The 26,866-nt window shown below is 44.1% G+C and overlaps 1 protein-coding gene across 3 annotated transcripts; it reads right to left on the reverse strand.

Annotated features, from left to right (window-relative positions):
* On the reverse strand, positions 1-26,866 carry LOC140597369 (piwi-like protein 1). 3 transcript variants are annotated; one of them, XM_072745625.1, is made up of 10 exons: positions 26,436-26,866; positions 23,277-23,403; positions 21,792-21,979; positions 21,190-21,262; positions 18,618-18,818; positions 18,375-18,478; positions 16,217-16,287; positions 15,663-15,819; positions 12,866-13,080; positions 1-39 (listed from the first exon to the last, which is right to left on the reverse strand). In XM_072745625.1, the coding sequence occupies exons 3-9, from the start codon at positions 21,818-21,820 to the stop codon at positions 13,014-13,016; spliced, it is 702 nt and encodes a 233-aa protein (XP_072601726.1). In that variant the 5' UTR covers positions 21,821-21,979; positions 23,277-23,403; positions 26,436-26,866; the 3' UTR covers positions 1-39; positions 12,866-13,013. The 3 variants fall into 3 exon arrangements, with proteins under 3 accessions (XP_072601726.1, XP_072601724.1, XP_072601725.1); XM_072745623.1 differs by lacking the exon at positions 23,277-23,403 and having other exon boundaries at positions 8-39; positions 26,436-26,864; XM_072745624.1 differs by lacking the exons at positions 15,663-15,819; positions 23,277-23,403 and having other exon boundaries at positions 11-39; positions 26,436-26,861.

A 26,866-nucleotide genomic window follows, 5' to 3' on the forward strand; every position in this document is an offset into this window, starting at 1 on the left:
GTCTGCTATATTCAGGTTCGGTTGTTATCACAGCAGCTCCTGGTAAATAAATGGACATAGAAAGAGCTGTTGACTGACAGGTTGTTGTTAGAAGAGCCTCGAAAATTAAGGAGTCAATCCCATTTACAACTGCACCCAAAAGCATAAGCTACCCGGGAATAAACCTAACCAAAGAGGTAAAGGATCTGTACCCTAAACACCACAGAACGTTCCTGAAAGAAATCGAGGAAGGCATCAAGAGAAGGAAAAAGGTTCCATGCTCATGGAGAGGAAGAATTAATATTGTGAAAATGTCCATGCTACCCAGGGCAATTTACACATTTCACGCAATCCCTAACAAAATACCGGGGACTTTCTTCAGAGAGTTGGAACAAACCATCTTAAGATTCTAGTGTGGAACCGGAAAAGACCCCAAAGAGCCAGGGGACTATTCAAAACGAAGGCCACAGCTGGGGGCATCACGAGGCCCGATTCCAGGTTGTACTACAAAGCCGTGGCCATCGAGACAGTGTGGTAGTAGCACAAACACAGACCCATAGATCAATGGAACCGAGTAGCGCATCCAGAAGTGGACCCTCAACTTTATGGTCAACTAATATTCGCGAAAGCTGGAAAGACTATCCCTGGATAAAGACAGTGTCTTCCATAAAGGGTGCTGGGAACACTGGACATCCACATGCAGAAGAAGGAAGCTAGACCATTCTCTGACACGACACACAGGGAAAAACTCAAAAAGCATGAACGATCTAAATGTGAGACAAGAATCCATCCAAATCCGAGAGGCGAACAGAGGCAACACCGTTTTTCAACTTGGCCACAGCAACATCTCGCAAGATACGTCCGCCAAGGCAAGACAAACAAAAGCAACAAGGAATTATTGGGACTTCAGCCAGATCGAAAGCTCCTGCGCAGCAAACAACAGTCCACAAAAGTAAAAGACAACCTACAGAACGGGAGAAGATATTTGCAGACGACCGCTCAGTCAAAGGGCTAGTGTCCAAGATCTATAAAGAACATACTCAACTCAAGAGCAGAGAAACAAACAATCCGATCGTGAAACGGAAAAAGATCCAAACAGAAATCTCACAGGGGAAGACAGAGACACGGCCAACAAGCACATGAGAACATGGCCCGCAAGCTGACCATCAGGGAACTACAGATCCACACCCCCAGGAGATACCACCTCACACCTGCGGGAATGGGGAAAAGTCACGAGACAGGAAACAACAAATGTTGGAGAGGACGCGGACAAGGGGGAACCCTCTTGCACTGTAGGTGGGAATGTGAACAGGTGCAGCCACTCCGGAAAACTGTGTGGAGGTTCCTCAAAGAGTTAAGAACAGATCTTTCCTCCGGGCCAGCAATGGCACTGCTGGGGTTATACCCCAAAGCTAAAGATGCGGTGAAATGCGGGGACACCTGCACCCCGATGTTTATGGCAGCAATGTCCACAATAGCCAAACTGTGGAAGGAGCCTCGGAGTCCTTCGAGAGATGAATGGATAAAGAAGATGTGGTCCACGGCTACAACGGAATATAACTCAGCCGTGAGAAACGACAAATACCCACCATTAGCTCCGACGTGGATGCACCTGGAGGGACTTATGCTGAGTGAAATAAGTCCATCGGAAAAGGACAAACTTGATATGGTCTCATTCATTTGGGGAATATAAAAACTAGTGAAGGCAATAAAGGGAAAGGGGAAAATGAAGGAAAATATCAGTGAGGGTGACAAAACAGGAGACACACCGAACTCTGGGAACTGAACAAGGGGTAGTGGAAGGGGAGGTGGGCGGGCGGTTGGGGCGACTGGGTGATGGCCCCTGATGGGGGCACTTGGCGGGATGAGCACTAGGTGTTATGCTATATGCTGGCAAATTGAACTCCAATAAAAAAATGTAAAAACAGAAAACATTTTGCTAATACTTAACACGGACTAGTATGTCCAAATGTTACCTCACAACCCCTCCCATGAAATCGGACCAAATTAGAGTTCTCAATGCGATTTCACAATTTTGGCACAAACTAATGACTGACCTTTCAAGTTAAGATGTGGACACATGAAACATAAAGAATACGGCTTAGGAGGTCTGTCTCTACGATGGCACCCCGAGCAAAACTGAATAATGATTCTGTTTTGCGTGTGTGGAGAGAGCAAAAGAGCAAGTGTAAGGAGGAGAGGGGCAGAGGGAAAGGAAGAGAGAATACGAAGCAGGCTCCATGCTGAATATGGGTGAATCTGATGACCTTGAGGTCATGACCAGAGCTGAAACCCCGGAGGCAGAGACTTAGCTGACAGAAACACCCAGGTGCCCCTAGGACAAGATTTCTTGAGGCTATTATTTAATGAATCAATTTTCATGTTACCCTCCGGCCTGTCGTCTGTTGGCTGAACTCTTCTGATACGGAGGATGGAAAACATTTTTGGCCATGCTCCAGGGCAGGTGTACCAAGGGTTTCTTCGAGATTCAGGTTCGGTTGTTATCACTCCAGCTCCTGGGAAATAAATGGACATAGAAAGAGCTGTTGACTGACAGGTTGTTGTTAGAAGAGCCTCGAAAATTAAGGAGTCAATCCCATTTACAACTGCACCCAAAAGCATAAGCTACCCGGGAATAAACCTAACCAAAGAGGTAAAGGATCTGTACCCTAAACACCACAGAACGTTCCTGAAAGAAATCGAGGAAGGCATCAAGAGAAGGAAAAAGGTTCCATGCTCATGGAGAGGAAGAATTAATATTGTGAAAATGTCCATGCTACCCAGGGCAATTTATATATTTCACGCAATCCCTATCAAAATACTGGGGACTTTCTTCAGAGAGTTAGAACAAACCATCTTAAGATTCTAGTGTGGGGGATCCCTGGGTGGCGCAGCGGTTTAGTGGCTGCCTTTGGCCCAGGGCGCGATCCTGGAGGTCTGGGATCGAATCCCACGTCGGGCTCCCGGTGCTTGGAGCCTGCTTGTCCCTCTGCCTATGTCTCTGCCCCATTCTCTCTCTCTGTGTGACTATCATTAATAAATAAAAATAAAAAAAAATAAGATTCTAGTGTGGATACGGAAAAGACCCCAAAGAGCCAGGGGACTATTCAAAACGAAGGCCACAGCTGGGGGCATCACAAGGCCCGATTTCAGGTTGTACTACAAAGCCGTGGCCATCAAGACAGTGTGGTAGTGGCACAAAAACAGACCCATAGCTCAATGGAACCGAATAGCGAATCCAGAAGTGGACCCTCAACTTTATGGTCAACTAATATTCGAGAAAGCAGGAAAGACTATCCCTGGATAAAGACAGTCTCTTCAATAAAGGGTGCTGGGAACACTGGACATCCACATGCAGAAGAAGGAAGCTAGAACATTCTCTGACACCACACACAAAGATAAACTCAAAAAGGATGAAAGATCTAAATGTGAGACAAGAATCCATCCAAATCCGAGAGGTGAACAGAGGCAACACCGTTTTTCAACTTGGCCACAGCAACATCTCGCAAGATACGTCCGCCAAGGCAAGAGAAACAAAAGCAACAAGGAATTATTGGGACTTCAGCCAGATCGAAAGCTCCTGCGCAGCAAAAGAAACAGTCCACAAAAGTAAAAGACAACCTACAGAACGGGAGAAGATACTTGCAAACGACCGCTCAGTCAAAGGGCTGGTGTCCAAGATCTATAAAGAACATACTCAACTCAAGAGCAGAGAAACAAACAATCCGATCGTGAAACGGGCAGAAGACCCGAACAGAAATCTCACAGGGGAAGACAGAGACACGGCCAACAAGCACATGAGAACATGGCCCGCATCGCTGGCCATCAGGAAACTACAGATCCAAACCCCCATGTGATACCACCTCACACCAGTGGGAATGGGGAAGTCACAAGACAGGAAACAACAAATGTTGGAGAGGACGCGGACAAGGGGGAACCCTCTTGCACTGTAGGTGGGAATGTGAACTGGTGCAGCCACTCCGGAAAACTGTGTGGAGGTTCCCCAAAGAGTTAAGAACAGATCTTCCCTCTGGCCCAGCAATTGTACTGCTGGGGATTCACCCCAAAGCTGCAGATGTGGTGAAACGCGGGGACACCTGCACCCCGATGTTTATGGCAGCAATGTCCACAATAGCCAAACTGTGGAAGGAGTCTCGGAGTCCTTCGAGAGATGAATGGATAAAGTTGATGTGGTCCACGGCTACAATGGAATATTACTCAGCCATGAGAAACGACGAATACCCACCATTTGCTCCGACGCGGACGCACCTGGAGGGACTTATGCTGAGTGAAATAAGTCCATCGGAAAAGGACAAACTTGATATGGTCTCATTCATTTGGGGAATATAAAAACTAGTGAAAGGCAATAAAGGGAATGGCGAAATGAGGGAATATATCAGTGAGGGTGACAAAACAGGAGACACACCGATCTCTGGGAACTGAACAAGGGGTAGTGGAAGCGGAGGTGGGTGGGTAGTTGGGGCGACCAGGTGATGGGCACTGATGGGGGCACTTGGCGGGATGAGCACCGGGTGTTATGCTATAAGCTGGCAAATTGAACTCTAATAAAAAAATGTAAAAACAGAAAACATTTTGCTAAAACTTAACACGGACTAGTATGTCCAAATGTTAGCTCACAACCCCTCCCATGAAACCGGACCAAATTAGGGTTCTCAATGCGATTTCACAATTTTGGCCACAAACTAATGACTGACCTTTCAAGTTAAGATGTGGACACATGAAACATAAAGAATACGGCTTAGGAGGTCTGTCTCTACGATGGCACCCCGAGCAAAACTGAATAATGATTCTGTTTTGCGTGTGTGGAGAGAGCAAAAGAGCAAGTGTAAAGAGGAGAGGGGCAGAGGGAAAGGAAGAGAGAATATGAAGCAGCCTCCATGCTGAATATGGGTGAATCTGATGACCTTGATGTCATGACCAGAGCTGAAACCCCGGAGGCAGAGACTTAGCTGACAGAAACACCCAGGTGCCCCTAGGACAAGATTTCTTGAGGCTATTATTTAATGAATCAATTTTCATGTTACCCTCTGGCCTTTCCTCCGTTGGCTGAAATTTTGTGTAATGGTGGATTGCAAATAGGTTCGGCCGTTCTCGTGGGCCGGTGTACCCAGGTTGTCTGCTTGATTTCTGTTGCATCGTATTCTCAGCAGCTCCTGGGAAATAAATGGACATAGAAAGAGCTGTTGACTGACAGGTTGTTGTTAGAAGAGCCTCGAAAATTAAGGAGTCAATCCCATTTACAACTGCACCCAAAAGCATAAGCTACCCAGGAATAAACCTATCCAAAGACGTAAAGGATCTGTACCCTAAACAACACAGAACGTTCCTGAAAGAAATCGAGGAAGGCATAAAGAGAAGGAAAAAGGTTCCATGCTCATGGAGAGGAAGAATTAATATTGTGAAAATGTCCATGCTACCCAGGGCAATTTACACATTTCACGCAATCCCTATCAAAATACCGGGGAGGGATCCCTGGGTGGCGCAGCGGTTTGGCGCCTGCCTTTGGCCCAGGGCGTGATCCTGGAGACCCGGGATCGAATCCCACGTCAGGCTCCCGGTGCATGGAGCCTGCTTCTCCCTCTGCCTGTGTCTCTGCCTCTCTCTCTCTCTGTGACTATCATAAATAAATTAAAATTAAAAAAAACAAAAACAAAAACAAAAAAAAAACCCCAAAAAACCCCAAAATACCGGGGACTTTCTTCAGAGATTTGGAACAAACCATCTTAAGATTCTAGTGTGGAACCGGAAAAGACCCCAAAGAGACAGGGGACTATTCAAAAAGAAGGCTACAGCTGGGGGCATCACAAGGCCCGATTTCAGGTTGTACTACAAAGCCGTGGCCATCAAGACAGTGTGGTAGTGGCACAAAAACAGACCCATAGCTCAATGGAACCGAATAGCGAATCCAGAAGTGGACCCTCAACTTTATGGTCAACTAATATTCGAGAAAGCAGGAAAGACTATCCCTGGATAAAGACAGTCTCTTCAATAAAGGGTGCTGGGAACACTGGACATCCACATGCAGAAGAAGGAAGCTAGAACATTCTCTGACACCACACACAAAGATAAACTCAAAAAGGATGAAAGATCTAAATGTGAGACAAGAATCCATCCAAATCCGAGAGGTGAACAGAGGCAACACCGTTTTTCAACTTGGCCACAGCAACATCTCGCAAGATACGTCCGCCAAGGCAAGAGAAACAAAAGCAACAAGGAATTATTGGGACTTCAGCCAGATCGAAAGCTCCTGCGCAGCAAAAGAAACAGTCCACAAAAGTAAAAGACAACCTACAGAACGGGAGAAGATACTTGCAAACGACCGCTCAGTCAAAGGGCTGGTGTCCAAGATCTATAAAGAACATACTCAACTCAAGAGCAGAGAAACAAACAATCCGATCGTGAAACGGGCAGAAGACCCGAACAGAAATCTCACAGGGGAAGACAGAGACACGGCCAACAAGCACATGAGAACATGGCCCGCATCGCTGGCCATCAGGAAACTACAGATCCAAACCCCCAGGAGATACCACCTCACACCAGTGGGAATGGGGAAGTCACAAGACAGGAAACAACAAATGTTGGAGAGGACGCGGACAAGGGGGAACCCTCTTGCACTGTAGGTGGGAATGTGAACTGGTGCAGCCACTCCGGAAAACTGTGTGGAGGTTCCCCAAAGAGTTAAGAACAGATCTTCCCTCTGGCCCAGCAATTGTACTGCTGGGGATTCACCCCAAAGCTGCAGATGTGGTGAAACGCGGGGACACCTGCACCCCGATGTTTATGGCAGCAATGTCCACAATAGCCAAACTGTGGAAGGAGTCTTGGTGTCCTTCGAGAGATGAATGGATAAAGACGATGTGGTCCACGGCTACAATGGAATATTACTCAGCCGTGAGAAACGACAAATACCCACCATTTGCCCCGACGCGGACGCACCTGGAGGGACTTATGCTGAGTGAAATAAGTCCATCGGAAAAGGACAAACTTGATATGGTCTCATTCATTTGGGGAATATAAAAACTAGTGAAAGGCAATAAAGGGAATGGCGAAAATGAGGGAATATATCAGTGAGGGTGACAAAACAGGAGACACACCGATCTCTGGGAACTGAACAAGGGATAGTGGAAGCGGAGGGGGGTGGGTAGTTGGGGCGACCGGGTGATGGGCACTGATGGGGGCACTTGGCGGGATGAGCACTGGGTGTTATGCTATAAGCTGGAAAATTGAACTCTAATAAAAAAATGTAAAAACAGAAAACATTTTGCTAAAACTTAACACGGACTAGTATGTCCAAATGTTAGCTCACAACCCCTCCCATGAAACCGGACCAAATTAGGGTTCTCAATGCGATTTCACAATTTTGGCCACAAACTAATGACTGACCTTTCAAGTTAAGATGTGGACACATGAAACATAAAGAATACGGCTTAGGAGGTCTGTCTCTACGATGGCACCCCGAGCAAAACTGAATAATGATTCTGTTTTGCGTGTGTGGAGAGAGCAAAAGAGCAAGTGTAAAGAGGAGAGGGGCAGAGGGAAAGGAAGAGAGAATACCAAGCAGCCTCCATGCTGAATATGGGTGAATCTGATGACCTTGATGTCATGACCAGAGCTGAAACCCCGGAGGCAGAGACTTAGCTGACAGAAACACCCAGGTGCCCCTAGGACAAGATTTCTTGAGGCTATTATTTAATGAATCAATTTTCATGTTACCCTCTGGGATCTCTGTTTGGGAGTCCAGTTCCCTGCTTCGGTAGAGGGTGTCTATTTTCAGCTGTTGTTGAGGGCGGAGGTCTCCAGATTGTGTGCTAGGTTCTGTTCCTGTGGTTTCCACAGCAGATCCTGGGAAATAAATGGACATAGAAAGAGCTGTTGACTGACAGGTTGTTGTTAGAAGAGCCTTGAAAATTAAGGAGTCAATCCCATTTACAACTGCACCCAAAAGCATAAGCTACCCAGGAATAAACCTATCCAAAGACGTAAAGGATCTGTGCCCTAAACAACACAGAACGTTCCTGAAGGAAATCGAGGAAGGCATAAAGAGAAGGAAAAATGTTCCATGCTCATGGAGAGGAAGAATTAATATTGTGAAAATGTCCATGCTACCCAGGGCAATTTACACATTTCACGCAATCCCTATCAAAATACCATGGACTTTCTTCAGAGAGTTGGAACAAACCATCTTAAGATTCTAGTGTGGAACCGGAAAAGACCCCAAAGAGACAGGGGACTTTTCAAAATGAAGTTCATAGCTGGGGGCATCACAATGCCAGATTTTTGGTTGCTCTACAAAGCCGTGGCCATCAATACAGTGTGGTTGTGGCACAAAAACAGACCCATAGATCAATGGAACCAAATAGCGAATCCAGAAGTGGACCCTCAACTTTATGGTCAACTAATATTCGGGAAAGCAGGAAGGACTCCCCCTGGAAAAAAAACAGCCTCTTCAATAAATGGTGCTGGGAATATTGGACATCCACATGCAGAAGAAGGATCCCAGGCCATTCTCTGACATCACACACAAAGATAAACTCAAAAAGGATGAAAGATCTAAATGTGAGACAAGAATCCATCCAAATCCGAGAGGTGACAAGAGGCAACACCCTTTTTCAACTTGGCCACAGCAACATCTCGCAAGATACGTCCGCCAAGGCTAGAGAAACAAAAGCAACAAGGAATTATTGGGACTTCACCCAGATCGAAAGCTTCTGCATAGCAAAAGAAACAGTCCACAAAAGTAAAAAACAACCTACAGAACGGGAGAAGATATTTGCAAACGACCGCTCAGATAGCGCGCTCTTATCCAAGGTCTATAAAGAACATACTCAACTCAAGAGCAAAGAAACATACAATCTGATCATGAAACCGGGAAAAGACACCCACAGAAATTTCACAGAGGAAGACAGAGACTCGGCCAACAAGCACATGAGAAGATGCCCCGCATCGCTGGCCATCAGAGAACTACAGATCCAAACCACAATTAGATACCACCGCACACCAGTGATAATGGGGAAAAGTCACAAGACAGGAAACCACAAATGTTGGAGAGGATGCGGACAAAGGGGAACCCTGTTGCACTGTAGGTGGGAATGTGAACTGGTGCAGTTGTTAGAAGAGCATTGAAAATGAGTGATAACCTTATCAGAGGTCAAACTTTGATCTTATTACTGGTGATTTGCCTTGCAGAGAAACCTGAGTGAGCATGCAATGCAGAAAGGCTTTGGAGTTGCCATATGCTTAAGGTTCCTGAGAATATAAACTGATAAATTGTCAATGAAACACAATGTGGAGTCTCACCCCTCCAAATATTTAAAAAGGTCTGACGTATATTCTTGCAATCTGAGTTTTGGCAAGTAGTTCAGAAAATATTGAAAGCTGAATTTCGCAGAGATTCTGCACAGTGTTTTCAGCACCTTTCAGCACACCCAAAAAAAAGAAACAACTTCATGTCCATTGATGAACAAAAGGATAAAAAGATTAGTCTATCTCTACAATGAAATATTATCGCAAGTTAAGAGGAAGGAAACCTCAAGAATTGTGATGACATGCATGGCCATGTAAATTAAATACTGCATGATGGCACTTATATGTGCACCTGGCACAGTCAACACACAGCATCAGGAAAGAGAATAGGAGCTAGAAGGAGGTACAAAGGGGGAAATGTTGCTGATCGGATACAAAGCTTCAATGATACAAATTCAATGTGTTCTGGAATTCTATCTGCAACCAAGGGCCTGTCATAAGCAACGCCGTATTATATGCTTGAAATCAGGAAGAGATTAGAGGATATCAAATGCCCTTACTGTCAAAGAACAACAAGAAATTCGCTAGCAGACACTGTGTGGGGACATACCTTTCTTTTGATGAGACAATATGCAAAACAGAACAACATAGTCATTGAGAACACAGTGAATAGTGTTGACGACTTGCCAAAAATTACAATACTGATGAGGAAGGGGTCTGAGACAGGACATGAGTTGGTTCCCTGGGGAGAGAGGTCCCTGAACACTTGAGATCTGCCTAGGGTCCCGGAGATCATGCTCTGAACCCCTGAACCAAGGGCTGTCTCTTTCTCAAATCCTCCTGCCCTAAGTTCCCTGTGCAAGACATTCCACAACAAGGGGGACTGCCTGAGCCAAGAGTAAAGTTCACATCCTAACGCAGCCATCCACCTCCCGGTTTCAATCCCTCACCCAAAACACAAAGCAGTTGCCCCCAAGTCAAGCTCTTGGAAATGGCAACGGGAAGCCCAACTGTGGTTATCTTCCCCCAGCGCTCACACTGCCATCTGGTTCCCATAAAGCCTTCCTGGGCACCAGTGGACTTGCCCTCAGTGACCAGTGGACTTCTCCCAAGCGGACTCACAACCCAGGATTTTCCAAACATACTGTCCCATGAGGGCTCTGCCAAGAAGTAGCTTCTCTTCAACTGACCAAACATGTTGAACAGTTAATGTGAATTCATGACATTCAAGCATGTTTTAGGCCTCAGGGTGAATGTGTTATTAGACATACTACCACATGTGTGTCATCATTTTTTTTTCCTTAAGACGGCTGCATGCTCAACATAGACTAGACACATGACTCTAGATCAAGAGTCGCATTCTCCACTAATGAGCCAGCCGGGCAGTCTCCACTCTGCTTCCAATTCTTATTGTATGTGTGCCATGGCCTGAGGTCAGACCATGCCATGACACTGATGGTCGGGCACTGGTCAGCTCTGTATCTCAGCTGTACAAGCAAATAGCAATGAGCAGGGAATGGATACCAAGCTAACCATAACCTGGCCCTTGAGTCTGATCTTCATTGTCCCAGGGGTAGGCTCTCATTTCACCATTACTAGCACTCATCATACAGACAATGCCATCATATACCATGAAAGAAATTCCTCGATTCTCAGCGGATCGAGGTCACGTGCTCAGCACTGACAGACTTTGACCAGGTTATCTAATGGTGCCTCCAAACCCTCAGAATCTGCAAACCGACCACAACCATGGCTTTGCACCTACCACTATCATAGCTTTAAGCTGACCATAATCATGCTTTAACTGACCAGAACTATGACTTGGAATTGACCAGCCTCCTATGTCCTTTTCCTACTAGTGACTATGGCAGGATCTGTACCACCACGGCTCAAGAGCTTCCCTGGGCTATGTAAGCATGGAGGTGACCTCATAATGGTAGACAGTGCTGAGATTTCCCTTTGCACAGGTCCTTTCTGACATACAGATGCACAGTAACCAATGACTCCATGCCTGAGTCATCATTTCAGTTTAGTTCACTAATTAGAATATGAGTTTTGGGACTCTAAGCTTGGATTCATATCCTGGCTCCTTAATTCAGAGTTCATGAACTTCATCACTGTGTCTCTGTTTCCCCACCTGAGGAGGAGGGAGTGTCAACAAAACATCACATATGTGTTTGATGAGCATTGAATGAACAAAGGTATGGATAGTGATCAGGAAGGTTAAGTAGAAGCTAAATATCCTGTCTGACATCTCACATTTCCCAAGTTCCAGAGCTGGATTGAACCCTGGGAATCTGACTTCCCAGACCATTGCCTTGTAACGCAAACTGGCTTTGCCTAAATACAAGTATTTTACCTTAACACCATTTAGTATTCACAGAATTAGAGGCCTTGAGAAAAAAAAAAAAAAAGCTATTTGCTTCCTCCCCGAATATACTCTTGGGACTCTTGATCTATCCTGACTATCCTGCATGACGTTCCAATTCCTGAGTCATGATCAGCACATCAAATGTGATGCATAGTAGTGTGCAGGAAAGTAGAGTCACTAGTATCAACTCTTGTGTTTTAAAACGTGTGAGACAAGGTCACTGTGCATTAATTATTCCTCACACTAATATACGTGCCTCAAAACAGTGCCTGGTGACCTTGGCATGTCCTCGGATAAACCACAGCTTAGCTTTTGGACAGAGTTCTGGAGGGCAGTTTAGGAGAACTGAGTAAGACGTTATATGAAAACAACTCTAATGAAGTCTCTGTTTTCAAGCGACATTCCTAGGTGCAAATGCTTCCCATTCTCCACATCTGTAAAATTTACTTTCTCTACTCAAGTGTGTGCATCACCTATTTTTCTTTGAGAATGACTAATAAGTGTTTACATGGTTATCTCTCAGTCATTAGTTTATTAACCAATTATCCACGCAAGTAGAAAGACTGGCTATTTGTTGCATACCTGAGAATAATATTATATATTCACCATGCTTACACCTTAAGAGGGGAGGAATGGGATGAGGGATAGCATAAAATTGATCTCTCTATAAAGTGTAATTTTGGAAAATGCCCAAAGGGTAACAGGAAATGTGTGTTTGGGGCATAAATGGAATCAGAGACACTCATTCACAGGCTGACTTTTGGGCAACCATTCAGATGAAGGTAGCAACGTGCCCCTGCAAATACGGAACTCGATCCCCATTTTGGGAAAAAACGCAAGGAAGACATTGTAAAGCATTGATAAACAATGACAAGTATCCTCCATATCAACTGGATTCACACTTAATTTCTGAAATGAATACTTTGAATATGTAATTTTGGACACTAACAAAACCTGAAAATAGACGTGGCCATATTTCCCCCTGTGAGGTCCTTCGTGATGACAAATGAGGGCTGCAGGATATAATAGGGAGTAAGACATTTTTTCAAAACGGAGGCACAATATTCAAGGCAGTTAGATTGGCAGAATAACGAAAAACAGAAATGGAGCAATAGAACAAACGAAAACGCGTACATATAACTCTGCATGACAATTTGGGGAGAGGAAACTCTAAACAATGAGAAATATAGTCAGAGAAAGAGTTAACCATCCAGTTGGTAGCAAAGAGCATTCAGATCTTTAGGAACATACCATCGCAGTGTAAAGAATTGAGATTGCCCATTGTCACAACGCCAGGTAGAGAGCTGATCACCTCCTCACTCCTCACTCACTCAGCTCAAAGAGTGATAGGTGGGAAGAAAGGCAGAGGTGTTTCCCGTCACCAGGGCAACGTGTATCCTCATAGTGCTTTCAAAGTGAATGCAGCTGCACAGCAACCAACTTCTGCTCTGTAGACAGGGGTGCATCTGGGGAGACAAGGGTGGTATTTGAGAGGAGACACTTTGTATCACAAAGTGTTAGATAAGTAGAGTTTGTATCATAAACTCTATTTTAAGCTGCCTGAGGACCCTCGCACTGTTTTCCAGAGTGGCTGCTCCAGTTTCCTTCCCATCAGCAGGGCCGGAAGGTTCCCCTTTCTCCCTTTCTCCACATCCTTGCTAACGTTAGTTGTTAAATTTAGCCATTCTCACCAGTGTAACGTGGTACCTCATTGTGCTTTTGAATTGTATTTTCCTGTTCACAGGTGTTGTGGAGCATTCTTTCCCGTGCCTTTTGGCCACGTGTAGGTCCTCTTTCGAGAAATGTCTGCCCCTTTGCTCTGTCCGTTTCTCAAGTAATATTAAAATATGTCATTAGGGGCGCCTGGGTGGCTCAGCGGTTTGGTGCCTGCCTTTGGCCCAGGGCCTGATCTTGGAGACCCGGAATCGAGTCCCACGTTGGGCTCCCTGCATGGAGCCCGCTTCTCCCTCTGCCTGTGTCTCTTCCTCTCTCTCTGTCTCTCATGAATAAATAAATAAATAAAATCTTTTTAATAAAATACATCATTAAAATATAAAAGTTAAAATAAATAAATAAATAAATAAATAAATAAAATATAAAAGTTAAAAAAGAAAAGATTCCAAAAAGAAGACTTGATAAAACAAGAAACTAGGTGAGATGAGAATAAAGGAAAAAATAGAGGATGACTGTATCTTGAAAGAAAACCGAATCATACAAGGAAAACCTTGAGTTGCTGTGCTATGTTCCCCAGTGCTGGAGGTTCCACTTCTGTTTGGTCAGGAAATGTGCTGGTCACCTGTCCTTCCAGCTGATCCTCCCAGGAAGGGCCTGCTGCACAGATTCTCAGGTGTGTGTGCCTGGGTGGTGTTGCACCGACCTTGTCAGGGGGCCAGGCTGTTTGCTCTGTGAGGGTTTTGTTCCCTGAAACCTTTCATGTCTTTTTGGGGGGGTGAGAGGCAAAAAGACCACACCCCGATCTCCAGCCCCAGAGATGAGCGATGTGGTGATTGACCAATCTGCAGACTCCGATGGTGCCTGCCTACTCCATTTCTCCCCTAGGGGACCTGGGGGGACGTGGAAATGTGCAATGTTTAGGTTTCCTCAGGCAGTCTTTGCCGCTCTTGCCCTCCCCCCCTCTTCCTGGAGGAACGGGAGGTGTGTCCCTTTCTGTGGTTGCTGGCCCCCCACAAGGAGAACGTTCAACCGGGCCAATGCTGACCCACTCTGCCTCTCCCAGAGGAAGGTGCAGGCTGTGTTCCAGGCCCTTGTATGGACCCAACGTGGACGGGGGTCACCTGGCCCGGCGGGAGATCGTGGTTGATGGCACCACAAACTGAACATTCTCGCAGGCTTGCTCATCTGAAGCCATTTCCCTGAACCAGTACTTGGGAACTCTGCTGGCTCAGGCACCTGGATGCTTTCTGGCCTCCAGGAATATTGAGACCCGGCCACCCTGCACTGACCTGTGGTTCTGCACCCTTTCACCAATGAGTCCCTTTCAGGCAGGGACATCTCTAGAGGAGCACACTTTGAAGGGCCCAGATTTGAACGTTCACTTTCCTAAAGTTGGCTTACACGTGCTCCCTCCCCCACCCCACCCATTATCCTCTGATATATCCCTTTCCGTTTTACTTCTCCACACTCCACTTCATTTTTTCACTTTTCTATTTGTAGACTCAGCCATTCTTGCTTACAACTCGGCTTGATTTCATTGGTGTTCAGGATGGCTTGATAGTTATGTAGCTAATTTTGGGGGACCAGCTGACATGAGGACCTCTACTCTGCTATCTTCCATCCATCTGAAATTTGTTGTTGTTTTTTTTTTAACGGGCCTAATCCAAACTGATTCAGGAGGTTAGTCCATGAAACCTGTCATTCCCCAAAATTCAAGTTTGTTTTTCAAATAAAGTCAGCTTTATTTAGGATCACGCAAACTACTTGAAGCACCACACACACAGGATTCCTTCAGAAGAATCTGTGGAAGGTATAGTCCCCCCACACACCAACTTTACTGTCCTAGCTCCATGAGCTTGACCTAAGCAGTAAGAGAGGTTTCTATTTACAGCCACTCACATCTTAGGGGGAGGAACTTCCTCACAAGGTTGGGGCTGCTCCTATCTGTGGTGGGAACCAGGCCCCAGTGACAAGCAGAGGAGGCAGAGGAGAGGCATTCCCCAGCCCCAGGACCTACAAAACTCCAGAATAAAGAAGTTGCCTAAACACAAACCATCACCAGGCTGTGTTTATGGATTTTAATAAGTACCTGACCTTAACAAGCCCTCCTACATCAAGGCTTGCAGGGAGATTAGAAAAAAAGGAACAGGTTCTTAGGCGGTTCCATGGGGGAGAACACAATCAGGAACGTTTTAGTTCTGCTCTGTCCTCTGACTTGGGTGTGGACCAGAAAGTCAAAGAATGAATTCCCCATCCAGCAACTGATGCCCTCTGTGCCATGTTCTCTCTCTTAATTCACAGATCATAACTGTGATATTCCTTTCAGAGACTGAAATGTAGAGTTTACAAAATCTGCACTTTACAATTTATATACCCAGAGTCTTTAGGGTACACAGATCTTAAGGAGGACTCAATCTGTGGGACTTCATGATCCATCAGTGCTTGAAGCTGACCATCCCCAACTCCATCCCGATACACAATGATAGCTTGTGGTAGAAACTGATTATGTTTACACCAGAGCTTCAGGGCAGCTGGAAGGAAACCAGAAACATGGGTGAATAAGCCGTAACTCAGAACCAACTGGCCACTGCTATTTGTAACAGCTTCTAGGTTCATGTTCTTTCAATCCTGTAGCCTCCAGGACACATTCACTGCCTTTTGGTCTTCACGTGAGCTCAGCATTTCTCAACAGCACCACTACAGAAATTCTGAGCCAGATAATTCTTTGTGGGGGCAGAATGGGTGTTGCTGTCTTCTGTAGCATGCCTGGTCTCTACCCGCTAGTTGGAGGCCAGTAGCACCTCCATCCCAGCTGTTACAATGGAGCGCATCTCTAGGCATTGCCAGACGTCTCCGGGGGGACAGTGTGTCCGCTGGCAGACAACTACCAGATGGAGTCAGGCACACCAATCTTGATGGGACACTAACCTTCCAAGCAGGTTTTAAGCCCGTTCACAAGCTCTTGACCCAACTCCTGGAAAATGCACTGGGAGAACCACCTGTTTGGAGAAAAATAAGCTGTCAGTTTGAGATTTGAGAGTCTTAAAATTCCCTTATTTTTCATCCTGAGTTAATCTAGGACCTCTGGTGGTGGGGGGTGGGGGAGAAGGGAGTCACTATGGGTAGTTGAAGATCCAATCAGGAATCCATTCTTTGATGCCTCTGCAGAGATCGAAGCATTAGTCTCTTCCAGTACCCTAGGCATTTATTAAAATTGTGAATGCACACAAATAGGAATATGGAAGCATTCACTAACATTGGTACAAATTACACGCACTTTCAATGTGCAGGACTACTGCCGTCTCATGGTGGACACCCAAAATAAATAACCAGTGTTCCTGGAGATTCCTGCTTTCAGGCTGAGGTCTTAAACAATGGTTCATCCATAATCATGGTTTGAGGGAACCAGCTGCTTTGGAACAGTAATTTTTACTTGACCACTTCCCAACAGATCAAGCAATACTGGTCTCAAGTTTCTATCCCCTGTTTTTTTAATTGCTTCAAAGTATTACAATGACCTGACATGAGATAATACATTTGTCTGCTTCTTTTCCAGAATTTACAGTCTACAAGATGAAATCATGGTATGTTCAAATGCTAAGAACAGAGTAGTGGAAATGTTGTGCCAAAAAGCAAGGTTTCAACATTATTCATGAACTGAATGAAATCATTTGGGGAATATAAAAATTAATGAAAGGGAATAAAGGGAAAGGAGAGAAAATGAGTGAAAATCTCAGTGAGGGTGACAAAACATGAGAGACACCTAACTCTGGGAAACAAGGGGTAGTGGAAAGGGAGGTGGGCAGGGGTTGGGGTGACTGGGTGATGGGCACTGAGGGGACACTTGGCGGGATGAGCACTGGGTGTTATGCTGTATGTTGGCAAATTGAACTCCAATTTAAAAGAATTAAAAATTTAAAAAAATGAACTGAATGAGAGCTTAATTTCTTCCCATGATTGAAACATTATTTTCCACATGCCCTCCCACCAAAAAAAGCAAACCAATATTATATTAAACTAGAATATGGCTGGAAAAGTTGAAGCCATTCATGAAAATAAAAATGGACCCCCTTAAAGAATACTCTGTAATTATACCTAGGGGGCCACAATCCTCAGGAAGCATAACAGTGATTGGTGATGGTCATACACGTGCTAATGCTCAAGAAACTAAACTGAAGAATGTGCAAACTCCTTTGAAGGTAGGTTCTACTCTAAGCACAGAAAACAAAAGTATCCCTGGAGCAAGGGAGAAGCATGAGATATGGAAGCATATGTTCTTCGGCAGATCCATTACATATAGATCTGTGAAGAGCAGATCCTGTACCTATAGGCTTCTGATTGTATTCCTAGGTCTGTCTTCCCCATGTGGGGCCTGAGTCCTTCCCCGTGTGTTAATGGGGAGACTCACTGATCATCAGAGCCCCCAGTGAGCAGAAATCTAACGCTTGGAATCTGTGACTATTGTATCGCCCCTGTGATTATGTCCTATGTCACAGTTGGCTTTAGGGGACATTTTCCAGATGGACCCTATCTAATTTCATAACCCCCTGAAAAAGCAAGATAGCAGAAGGGGGAAGAGAGATTTGAAGCAGAACAAGGACTGTGTGCTCTGGGGGAGCAGGGCATTCGAGAAGGAATATGGATAAAGTCCCAGGAGCTGAAACAGGCCTGTAGCTGGCAGCCAGCAAGGAAATGGGGACCTCTGTCCTTCATCTACCAAAAACAAAAACAAAACAAAACAAACAAAAAGATTCTGCCACAAGTATGTGCACTTGCAATAGGACCTCAAGCCTCCAGAGGAGAATGTGGCTTGGCCAACATGGCCAACCTGATGGCTGCCTGACAGACCTATGCGCAGACACAGGAGTGTCCTCTTAAGCTGCCATGTTTGTCTTCATCTGTTAAGCAGCAACAGAAAAATGATATAGACCCTTCCACATCAAATGTATTTGGAGCATAACTTTGCCAGAAGAGGAAGAGAATACCCTGCCCATGGCCCTCGTCAACAAACATTAGTTAGGCCCACCTCTCCTGTTTGGTCTACAGCTAGTTGCCATCTACACAATGTCTGCCTACGCCCACTCACTGCGTCAATTCCTGATTGATGCTGGACACGAAGCCTGCAATTGACTTCCGCCGATTTACAGTATCATGGAAACAGTCGATACCAATGAACATCGCATTCTGTAACTGAAATTTTTTAAAAAAGGTAAGACATTGAGTTAGAACACAATAGAAGCACAATTAAGCAATTGCGTTTAAGATGGTTGAGTCTTAAATTCCACTGAACACAAGTGAAATAAAGAGAAGGCAATGAAATCCAACGTACTCCTGTCTCCACCTTCCAGAGGGCTCCTCCCATCTTGCAGTTCATCTGCTGGGCAATCTTTGTCGCAATGGTCATCAGCGTCTGGGGTTTGTCTAAGGTCCGTGCCATGACACACTGGCTTGGGGTCGGACAATTGACACACAGGTATTGTTTTATGCCATCATACAGGTCTTTCTTTTCACTGGACAGCACGCAAAGGACCTTGAAAGAAAGCAACAACAAGACTACCGAGGACATGAAACCACAGTAATGGGAGAAGTGGATGTCACGTCAAGCAAACTACCTAGGTGGAGGAACAGAGTCTGTTCATTCAATCCACAGCTGGCCCAGGAGGGTAAAGGGTCTGGAATCCCATTCCATTCAATAATGGTGAAGGTGAGCATATGGAAGAGGAAAGAGCCTAGGAGCCAGGCATGGGCAATATGCATGAATCACTTGCACTTGCAAAGTCTTCACATCCTGGCTATTCTGTTTCTAGGAGTTTATCATGAAGTTGACACAGAGGGTTAACAAGCACAGACTGAAACGTACCATCATCAGGAACGTCACCCCTTACATGATGGGTGCTATGTGAGAGCACTTGCCAAGCATTGTACTTGACTCAGTTAATTCTTCAATAACCTATTGAGATCAAGACTAGTATCCCCATTTTACCCCTAAGCAAATAAGCTCAGGAGTTATAGAAACTGTCTGATGTACAGGCAGCAGGGCAAGATTTCTAACACGTGCTCAGACCTCCAACAGCACATGGGGTCATAAGAAAGAGCAATTACTGTTTGGTTGCTTTCTAACTATAATGGAAGATCCTCAAAGTATTATTTCTAACATGATGATGCTTCTAGGAAGATTTTTTGGGGATAATCCTCAATCAGACTAGGGAAATTCCTTTCTCATTTTAAAATTTTTTCACATGAATGAATGTGGAATTCTATCAAATGCATTATGTACTTCTTTTTTACATTTCATCTGCAATTATTTTTCCTATAATTCACCACACTGTTTCTTTTTCCAAAGACTGCATTTCAGGCTTACTGTCACCCTAGGCCCATGGTATTCTACTTTTTCTTTTAAGATTTTTAATTTACTTATCTGATAGAGAGTGAGAATGAGAGCTATCACAGGAGGAGAGAAAGAGGCAGGTTCCCCACTGATCAGGGAGCCTGAAGTGGAACTCGATCCCAGGACCTGAGGATCATGACCTGAACTGAAGGCAGACACTTAATTGACTGAGCGAGCCATCCAGGTGCCCCATCTTCTAATATTTCTTTAACCTCTAGCAAATCCGTTAATCATGAACTCTCCTTGTTCTTAATGTTGCCAAGCCTCCCTCAGACTGTTTTCTTCAATCTTGACAACACCAAGTTTTAACATTTCTTGCTTTAGATCTGTCATTCTGTTTAGTTTCTGCTTTTTGTTTATTTCATTCTACTTTGTTTTGGTTCACTGCGCTTAGTGCATTAAGATTCAGACCTCACTCCCAATGCACTCATCAAGGGCCAGAGGGCCTCTGTCGTTATTAGTTTGCTGTTATACAGATTTTGATACATACTACTTATAGGATCTAAGTTTTTTCAATTTCTTCTGATATTATTCTAATTTCATTGCTACTTACAAGTAATTCTTTGGTTTTTGAGTGTATATGGTTGATTTCTAATTGTAATAGACTGCAGTCAATGTGTGTTTTTGATATGACACCAGTCCATTATTGGCTTAGGATTTCTCCATGCCTTTTGGGATCACTTAAAGATGAAGGCTAAACTAACTTATAGATATGCTTTTCTTAAAGCACCTAATCTTTTGGGTACAGATTACACACACACACACCTCCATTTATTTATATATACACATATATAAATATACATATTTATGTATATTTCAATAGCTCAATAAGTCAAGCTTTTAAGTACAATTGCAAAACCTAGATTCTAATTTTTTCTGTGATGATTTCTGAGTAGTATTCAGAGAGTGATCAGCTAACGTATCCTACAATTTCAGCTTCTGGAATAGCATAGGCCAGTCTCCTCCTAAGAAGAGCTGTTCAAACTGATGAAAACACAGGGACTGTGCCTGTTTGGGGCTCAGCCAGTCTAACAAGGTCATAAAGAGTTATTAGGTTAAGACAGGAAAGAAGTAGGGACCCAGAGAGGTGATCTCAGCAATTGAGGCCACTTTCTCCCAAAGTGTCTGCCCACTCTCCAGTGAACATGGCTGAAAGGTCAGAGACCATGAACAGGCTGACAGCCTCAGAGACAGGAAAGGACAGAAATTGAAGACAAGTCCCTGCCAAAGAAAGGGCACTTGAGATAGATTTTGAGTGTCTACCACTCAAAATTAAACAGATGAGATTTATAACACTACAAAGTAAGACAGGAAGCTGCTGTCAATGGGATGCCGGGGTGGCTCAGTGGTTTAGCGCCAGCCTTTGGCCCAGGGTGTGATCCTGGAGTCCCACATTAGGCTCCCTGCATGGAGCCTGCTTCTGTCTCTACTGTCTCTCCTGTTTCCCCGTCACTTTCATGAATAAATAAAATCTTTTTTTTTTTTAAGGAAGTGCTATCAAATAGACACTTACCATCTGTGTTTTGGAGGAAACATGGTTTTCTAAGACAGTTGTATAGGACTGGACTGTATCACTTACTTCAAGTCTAGAAAGTAAGTATATATCATCTGTATTCAAAAGGTAAATATGTAACAAACGTTTTATGCAGCCAATGGAGCACCACATAAAAACAAGGTACAATGTTAAAAAAAATTACTTTTAACTAATGGTCTTGAAAGATTTACTTATTTGAGGGAGAGCTTGTGCACATGCACACATAAGGGGAGGGGCAGACAGAGTGAATCTTAAGCATACTTCCACTGAGCACCCAGCACGATCTAAGCCAAAACCAAGAGTCAGATGCTTAACTGACTGAGCCACCCAGGTGCCCCGAAAGTTTGTTCTTAAAACAAAAATAAGTTCAATTTTTGGCTTCCTCAGCATGTATCCCAATAGCCACAAACTATATATCCCCAAAGCCTATTTTACAGTTAATTGGAATAGATTAGACTTTGTTTACAAACCTCCAGGGTTTTAATACAGTGACCAATTCCTATAATTTAATATCGTCTGACTCCACTTTACCTCCGATTTGAAGATCGGTTGTTATAGATCTTAATTTCAGCTCTACTTACATTTTTGCCTCTCTCATAGCTATGCCCATGGTGGGTGTGACTTTCCGTAGACTCTGTACTAAGGATGAGGCCGCTCCATAATTTCTCGTAGGATAGAGTATTAGCCAATGATCTAGTGACTTCACATTGAGTAAGGGTCCACTTCCGGTCTCTCTCGACCAATCTGCAAACTGTGGATGGGAGTCAAACTGGAAGACACAGTATAAGACTTCAGTTTTTAAAGAAATACCAACAAAGAGCCTTTCTATTGCAAATTTTTGCTACTTCCTACTGAAACGTTACAATTTTAAACTTTGGTCATAACTGAATTACATATTCTTTCCTTAAGATAGTGGTAAGTAATACTGGGATTCTATCATGGGTTACTCTGGATTGTTTGGATTCTAGCTATTTGACTCTTAAGGATATACTTGGCAGATTGTTTTGCCACGAGAGATGTCCACAACTCCAACCATGGTAAACTATAGAGTTTACTATATGCCAAGGATGTTACATGCTTTCTAATTGAACACCTGCTCGCTCTCCCCTAGAGAAAGGACAAACAGCCCAAGAAGAGAGAGCAGTGAGTTACTGACCTGACTTAGTTCCTCTGCATTATTATTCATTTGGCCCCAAATGACTACATGAGTAACTAGAACATGACCATTTTGAAGCTGTCTTACCACTGTTCTTCCTTGAAAAATTCTTACTCCTTTCAAGATCCTTCCCGAGAAGGACAAGAAGTTGGTATCAAACTTCAAATCCCACAGTCAAAGTTCCCGTTGTACCTCCCTATTTCTGAAAGTTAAAATATTCCCACAGAATCAAACCAAAGGAAATAAGCAAAAATGATGATCCATTTGCAAAATTCTCCTTTAATCTAAGATGCCTTGTTGTTTGTCTTCTGTATTGACATGTTGCAGAGAGAGGGTCTCTAGTACTCTGAAATCATGTCCTTACTCTCACAGTTGTGCTTAGGGTCTTTCTATTTTGTTCTTCCCCTCCAGACCTCCTCTAACTTTGCATCCATGGAACAAATAGAGTTGTTCCCACAAGAGGTCGTTTTCTTCCAACCTGTTGTTTTTTAGTTGGAGAATCTGAGATATCAAGAGTTCTGCACGAGTCTCAACTTCAGGACACACACACAAACACATACAGAGAAAAATAGGACTTAACATTTGTATAGTATTCATCAGTTTCCGTAATTCGTGCTGCCTTTTTTCTGGATCCAACCTCATATGAAGAGCCAAGTCTCTCATCACCCTGTAATCTTTTAGCATTTTAACTGATAGACCTTTAAAAAGTTAAGAAGATATAGCTAAACAAGCAAGAATAAATATGTATGTGAAGAAGTCTTGATGGTTTTATCTGGAAGAGGAAGAGCCAATGGAGAGAACACAGCTCTGGGTCATTATGGAGTACTGTGAGAAGCCTGTACTTCTACATCATAACATCTGGGGCTTGAAAGGGGTGGTCTTCTATGAGGACTGCATATATCTGAAGTACCTGTCAGGTAGCATAGCTCAGGAACCAGCATTATAGGCTTATGGGGTACGTCCTGTTGGCTCTTTTTCCATTTGCCTTTGCTGATCAACAGTGGCTGAGTTAGGTCGGTAACCTCTGTATTCTACTGCTGCTCAAAAGAGGTGAGAAAGAACACTGGTGTGACTGTCAGCAAAGCCTAGTCAAGTCACCTAAATAGGTACAAAAAAGTCTGGATCACCAACAGAGGCCCAGGGGTGTGCTAGGAAGACTATTTCCCCAAGTTTAAGAACACGTTAAAGATACTCTTAATAGTCTCTTAATTTAGATGTCCCAGGGATGACCTCTTTTTTCCCTGTAAGCACACATGGCCCAGGAGAACAAGACTCTCATAAACATTGTGTTGGGGTCACTGCACCAGCCTTCTTTGACTTGCTATAGGTAAATGCAGGACCAAGCCTTGAATTATGTATTTCTCACTATAGTACTGTCTTAAAAAATTACGGATGTAATTAAGAACTTTGAAGAGGATTCCCACATTAATGGGGGACGACAAACCTGGTCACTCCTTGCAGCTGCAATACTACAGCTATTCCAAACATGCCTCCTGCATCATCGAAACTTTTCCACCAGGAAAAGGCATTTGCCAAGACATCTATCCAGAAGCTCCTATCCCTAGGCTGCAATTCCTGTACAATAAAGTGCCTTTCCCCTCCCACATAAAGTGATGGTCTGTCATAGATCCTTCCATGCTGACCAGTGAGATCCTCATCAGTCACCAGTTAGCCACATGAATTCTGGTGGGATTGGTTAAGTATCTTGAGAATGTCAAAGGAGTTCCAGAGACAAGAAGACTTCAAATCCAGTGTTCATGGCGCTTTACCTCTGGAGCTGAACTACTACTATTAATTCTCTGTAGTTATTTGAAAGGCAGCTGGGATTCACCTCCGTTCCCCTGCTTCTAGAGTCTTAAGGCAGGAGCTTGTGCAAGTATATGTATATACATGTGTGCGGAATCATGGCATCATTTTAGGGCCTCAATCACCACTCCCACTACTGAGACTAGCACAGCCTTTGTACAAGCTATTCTTTCTGTCGAGAACTTTGAGAAACACACTATTAATTCTCATGGCTGTCCTGTGATATCCCATACGGATCTCCTACAACACCAACTTCTGCATCTCCACAGGAATTTCCTTGTCCCACTTTGCATTACTATGAAAGCTTTTCTGCAAGCCAGGATTGTGCTTTCCTTTTAAGGGCTCATCTATGGATTTCAGGATTTTTCTAGATCTCATGACAACACAACTAGATTGCCATCTGTTATTACACTGAGTTCCCACCAGGACATCCCAAGACTACTCAAGTCATTTCAAAGGTCGTCTCAACCAATGACCTTTGAAGTAAAATCTGGAGAATGATCAAGCAAATATCAGCCTGATATCCCTGTCTGCAACTCCATCAGAGGCTATGTCAACCCAACAATCCCCAAGCCAGCTCCTCACACAGAATCTCCCATTGCAATAAGTGATGCCAGCCTCCACTCACTTCCTCAGATAAAGCCAGAGACTCCTCTTACCATTACTCACTACATTTGAGCCATCAAAAGTCCTCCCATCTGCCCCCTCCAATCCCTTTCTAATCCAGGTTACCATTATCACTGATCTAAATGGACTTAAGCACCTCCCTACTGGTGTCCCTGCCTCCCTTTTTACCTGCATACAGTGTATTCCCTGTACATTAGACGCACATCTGTAAAATAAAGTGCCCCATTTCATCTATCTGTATAGTCTCACTTAACGGTAAAATCCAATGAGTGTAGGTGGACAGAACTTTATACAATGTGGCTCCCACGTCCTCCTCTGACTTCATATCCTTCAACCCTGTACACGGCCCACCCACAACTGGGTTTATTTCTTGACAGGACACTCTAGCCTTGTTTGGGATCTGGATACATCATGCCCATCCTGAAAGTGGTGTAAGAGACAATTCTTCTCACCAATCTGCACACAGCTTGCTCCTTTCTGACAGTCACATACCAGCTACTCAGAGCTTTCTATGACCAGCAGTCTAAGCCACCAGACATTCTCCATAACACCTCTTGATTATCTGCATAGATTTTCCCCAATACATGCTTTCTTCTTGTCTGCCATCTCTCTTCCTGCTACAAGGATGCAAGTTCCTTAAGAACAGAGAACTCAGTAGTCTTACCAATGTATACCCAAGTTGTATAATGAGCACTCATTACATGCTTTCAAGTTAAACAAGTAAGTACTAAGCGTGGAGCACAAGTGGGGATGATGCCATAATAGCACCATCCCCTTGAATGGCTGTGTACTCTCAGTGCTTCCAAGTAGCTAGGTTTTGGATTCCTAATATAATTTAGGAAAAAAACCCAGCTTATACTTTTCTAAGTTCTTTCCGTTTGCTATAAATATCTGTAACTCCTTGAATTCTCTCTTATCTGCCAAAGCTAGAAAACCAACCTCACCACCTAGTGCACCTTTGTTCGCAACGTTTCCTTGTTTCTTTGTGAATAAAGATTGAGGAATTCATGAGTTATGAGATTTACAGGTCTACCCAGCGTGCCTACAAAAATGAATCCACGTGTCAATAATGAAACAAGCAGACTGACTGTACCTAAATAATGTGGACATCCCAATACTGAAAGCCAAAGTTAGGCCAAACAAGGATATTAACCACCAAACACATAAACATTTACATACAGCTGATGTCCAGAGTATGTATCATCCATTTAGAGGAGTCCTCACTCAAGCAGACATTTAGAGAGTTAAAATAGAAGATTAAAATATTTAACAAGAGATCAGAAGAAAGATCTCTAACACAAGGCTTCCAACAGGGGGAGTGGGTGGGGAGCCAGAATAATGTAAATGTTGTAATTATGCTTAGGTTTCTTTTATCTAAAGTCTCAGTGCATTCAAAGAGCTGGGTCATTCTGTCTTAGTGGCTATAAAAGGAAGAGAAAAATGGAGAGTCCATCTAGGACTCTCTAATAGTCTCTGTTTCTGCAAAATCAGGTGCCATTACAACAACGTAAGCAGATTGGGAGGTTACCTCCACTCACAGTGATGGGATGAAGTTTTACACACACTCTTAAACACAAACATGCACAGGTTTCACGTGAACAATTCCCTCAGGCTGGGTCGTTAATGGCCAGCATACCTGTCGTGGACTCTCTAACATGTTCCAAGTACTGTCGGGTATCCACCACATGGTCTCGAAAAATGCCCCCAAAATGCTTTCTCTCCTTCAGTGAGGTTGCCCGCAGTCTAGTCGCCAGCTGGAGTTCCTCTACATGGAAACGGATGTGAAAGCCATGAGTCTTATACAATAAAAAAAGGGAGGAGACATAAAACCACAAAGGACAATATTAAACACCAGCTATTAAGTAAAACTAAGTTGAGGTCGCTGGAGTTAGGAAAGTTAGGACTGTCCAACAATCCAAAGGGTATTTCAGTCATTGGTCACCAGAAAGGGGGAATGGGACCTGGAAACCCCTCTGAACAAGAGCCCACCCCACATCAGTGGCCGGCCTGGCCAGCCCCACATCCATCCCCATGGAATCTGCTTTTGCGCCAGACACTTGTCCGGAG

The sequence above is a fragment of the Vulpes vulpes genome, unplaced genomic scaffold (assembly GCF_048418805.1).
Source record: "Vulpes vulpes isolate BD-2025 unplaced genomic scaffold, VulVul3 u000000698, whole genome shotgun sequence".
NCBI lineage: Eukaryota > Metazoa > Chordata > Mammalia > Carnivora > Canidae > Vulpes > Vulpes vulpes.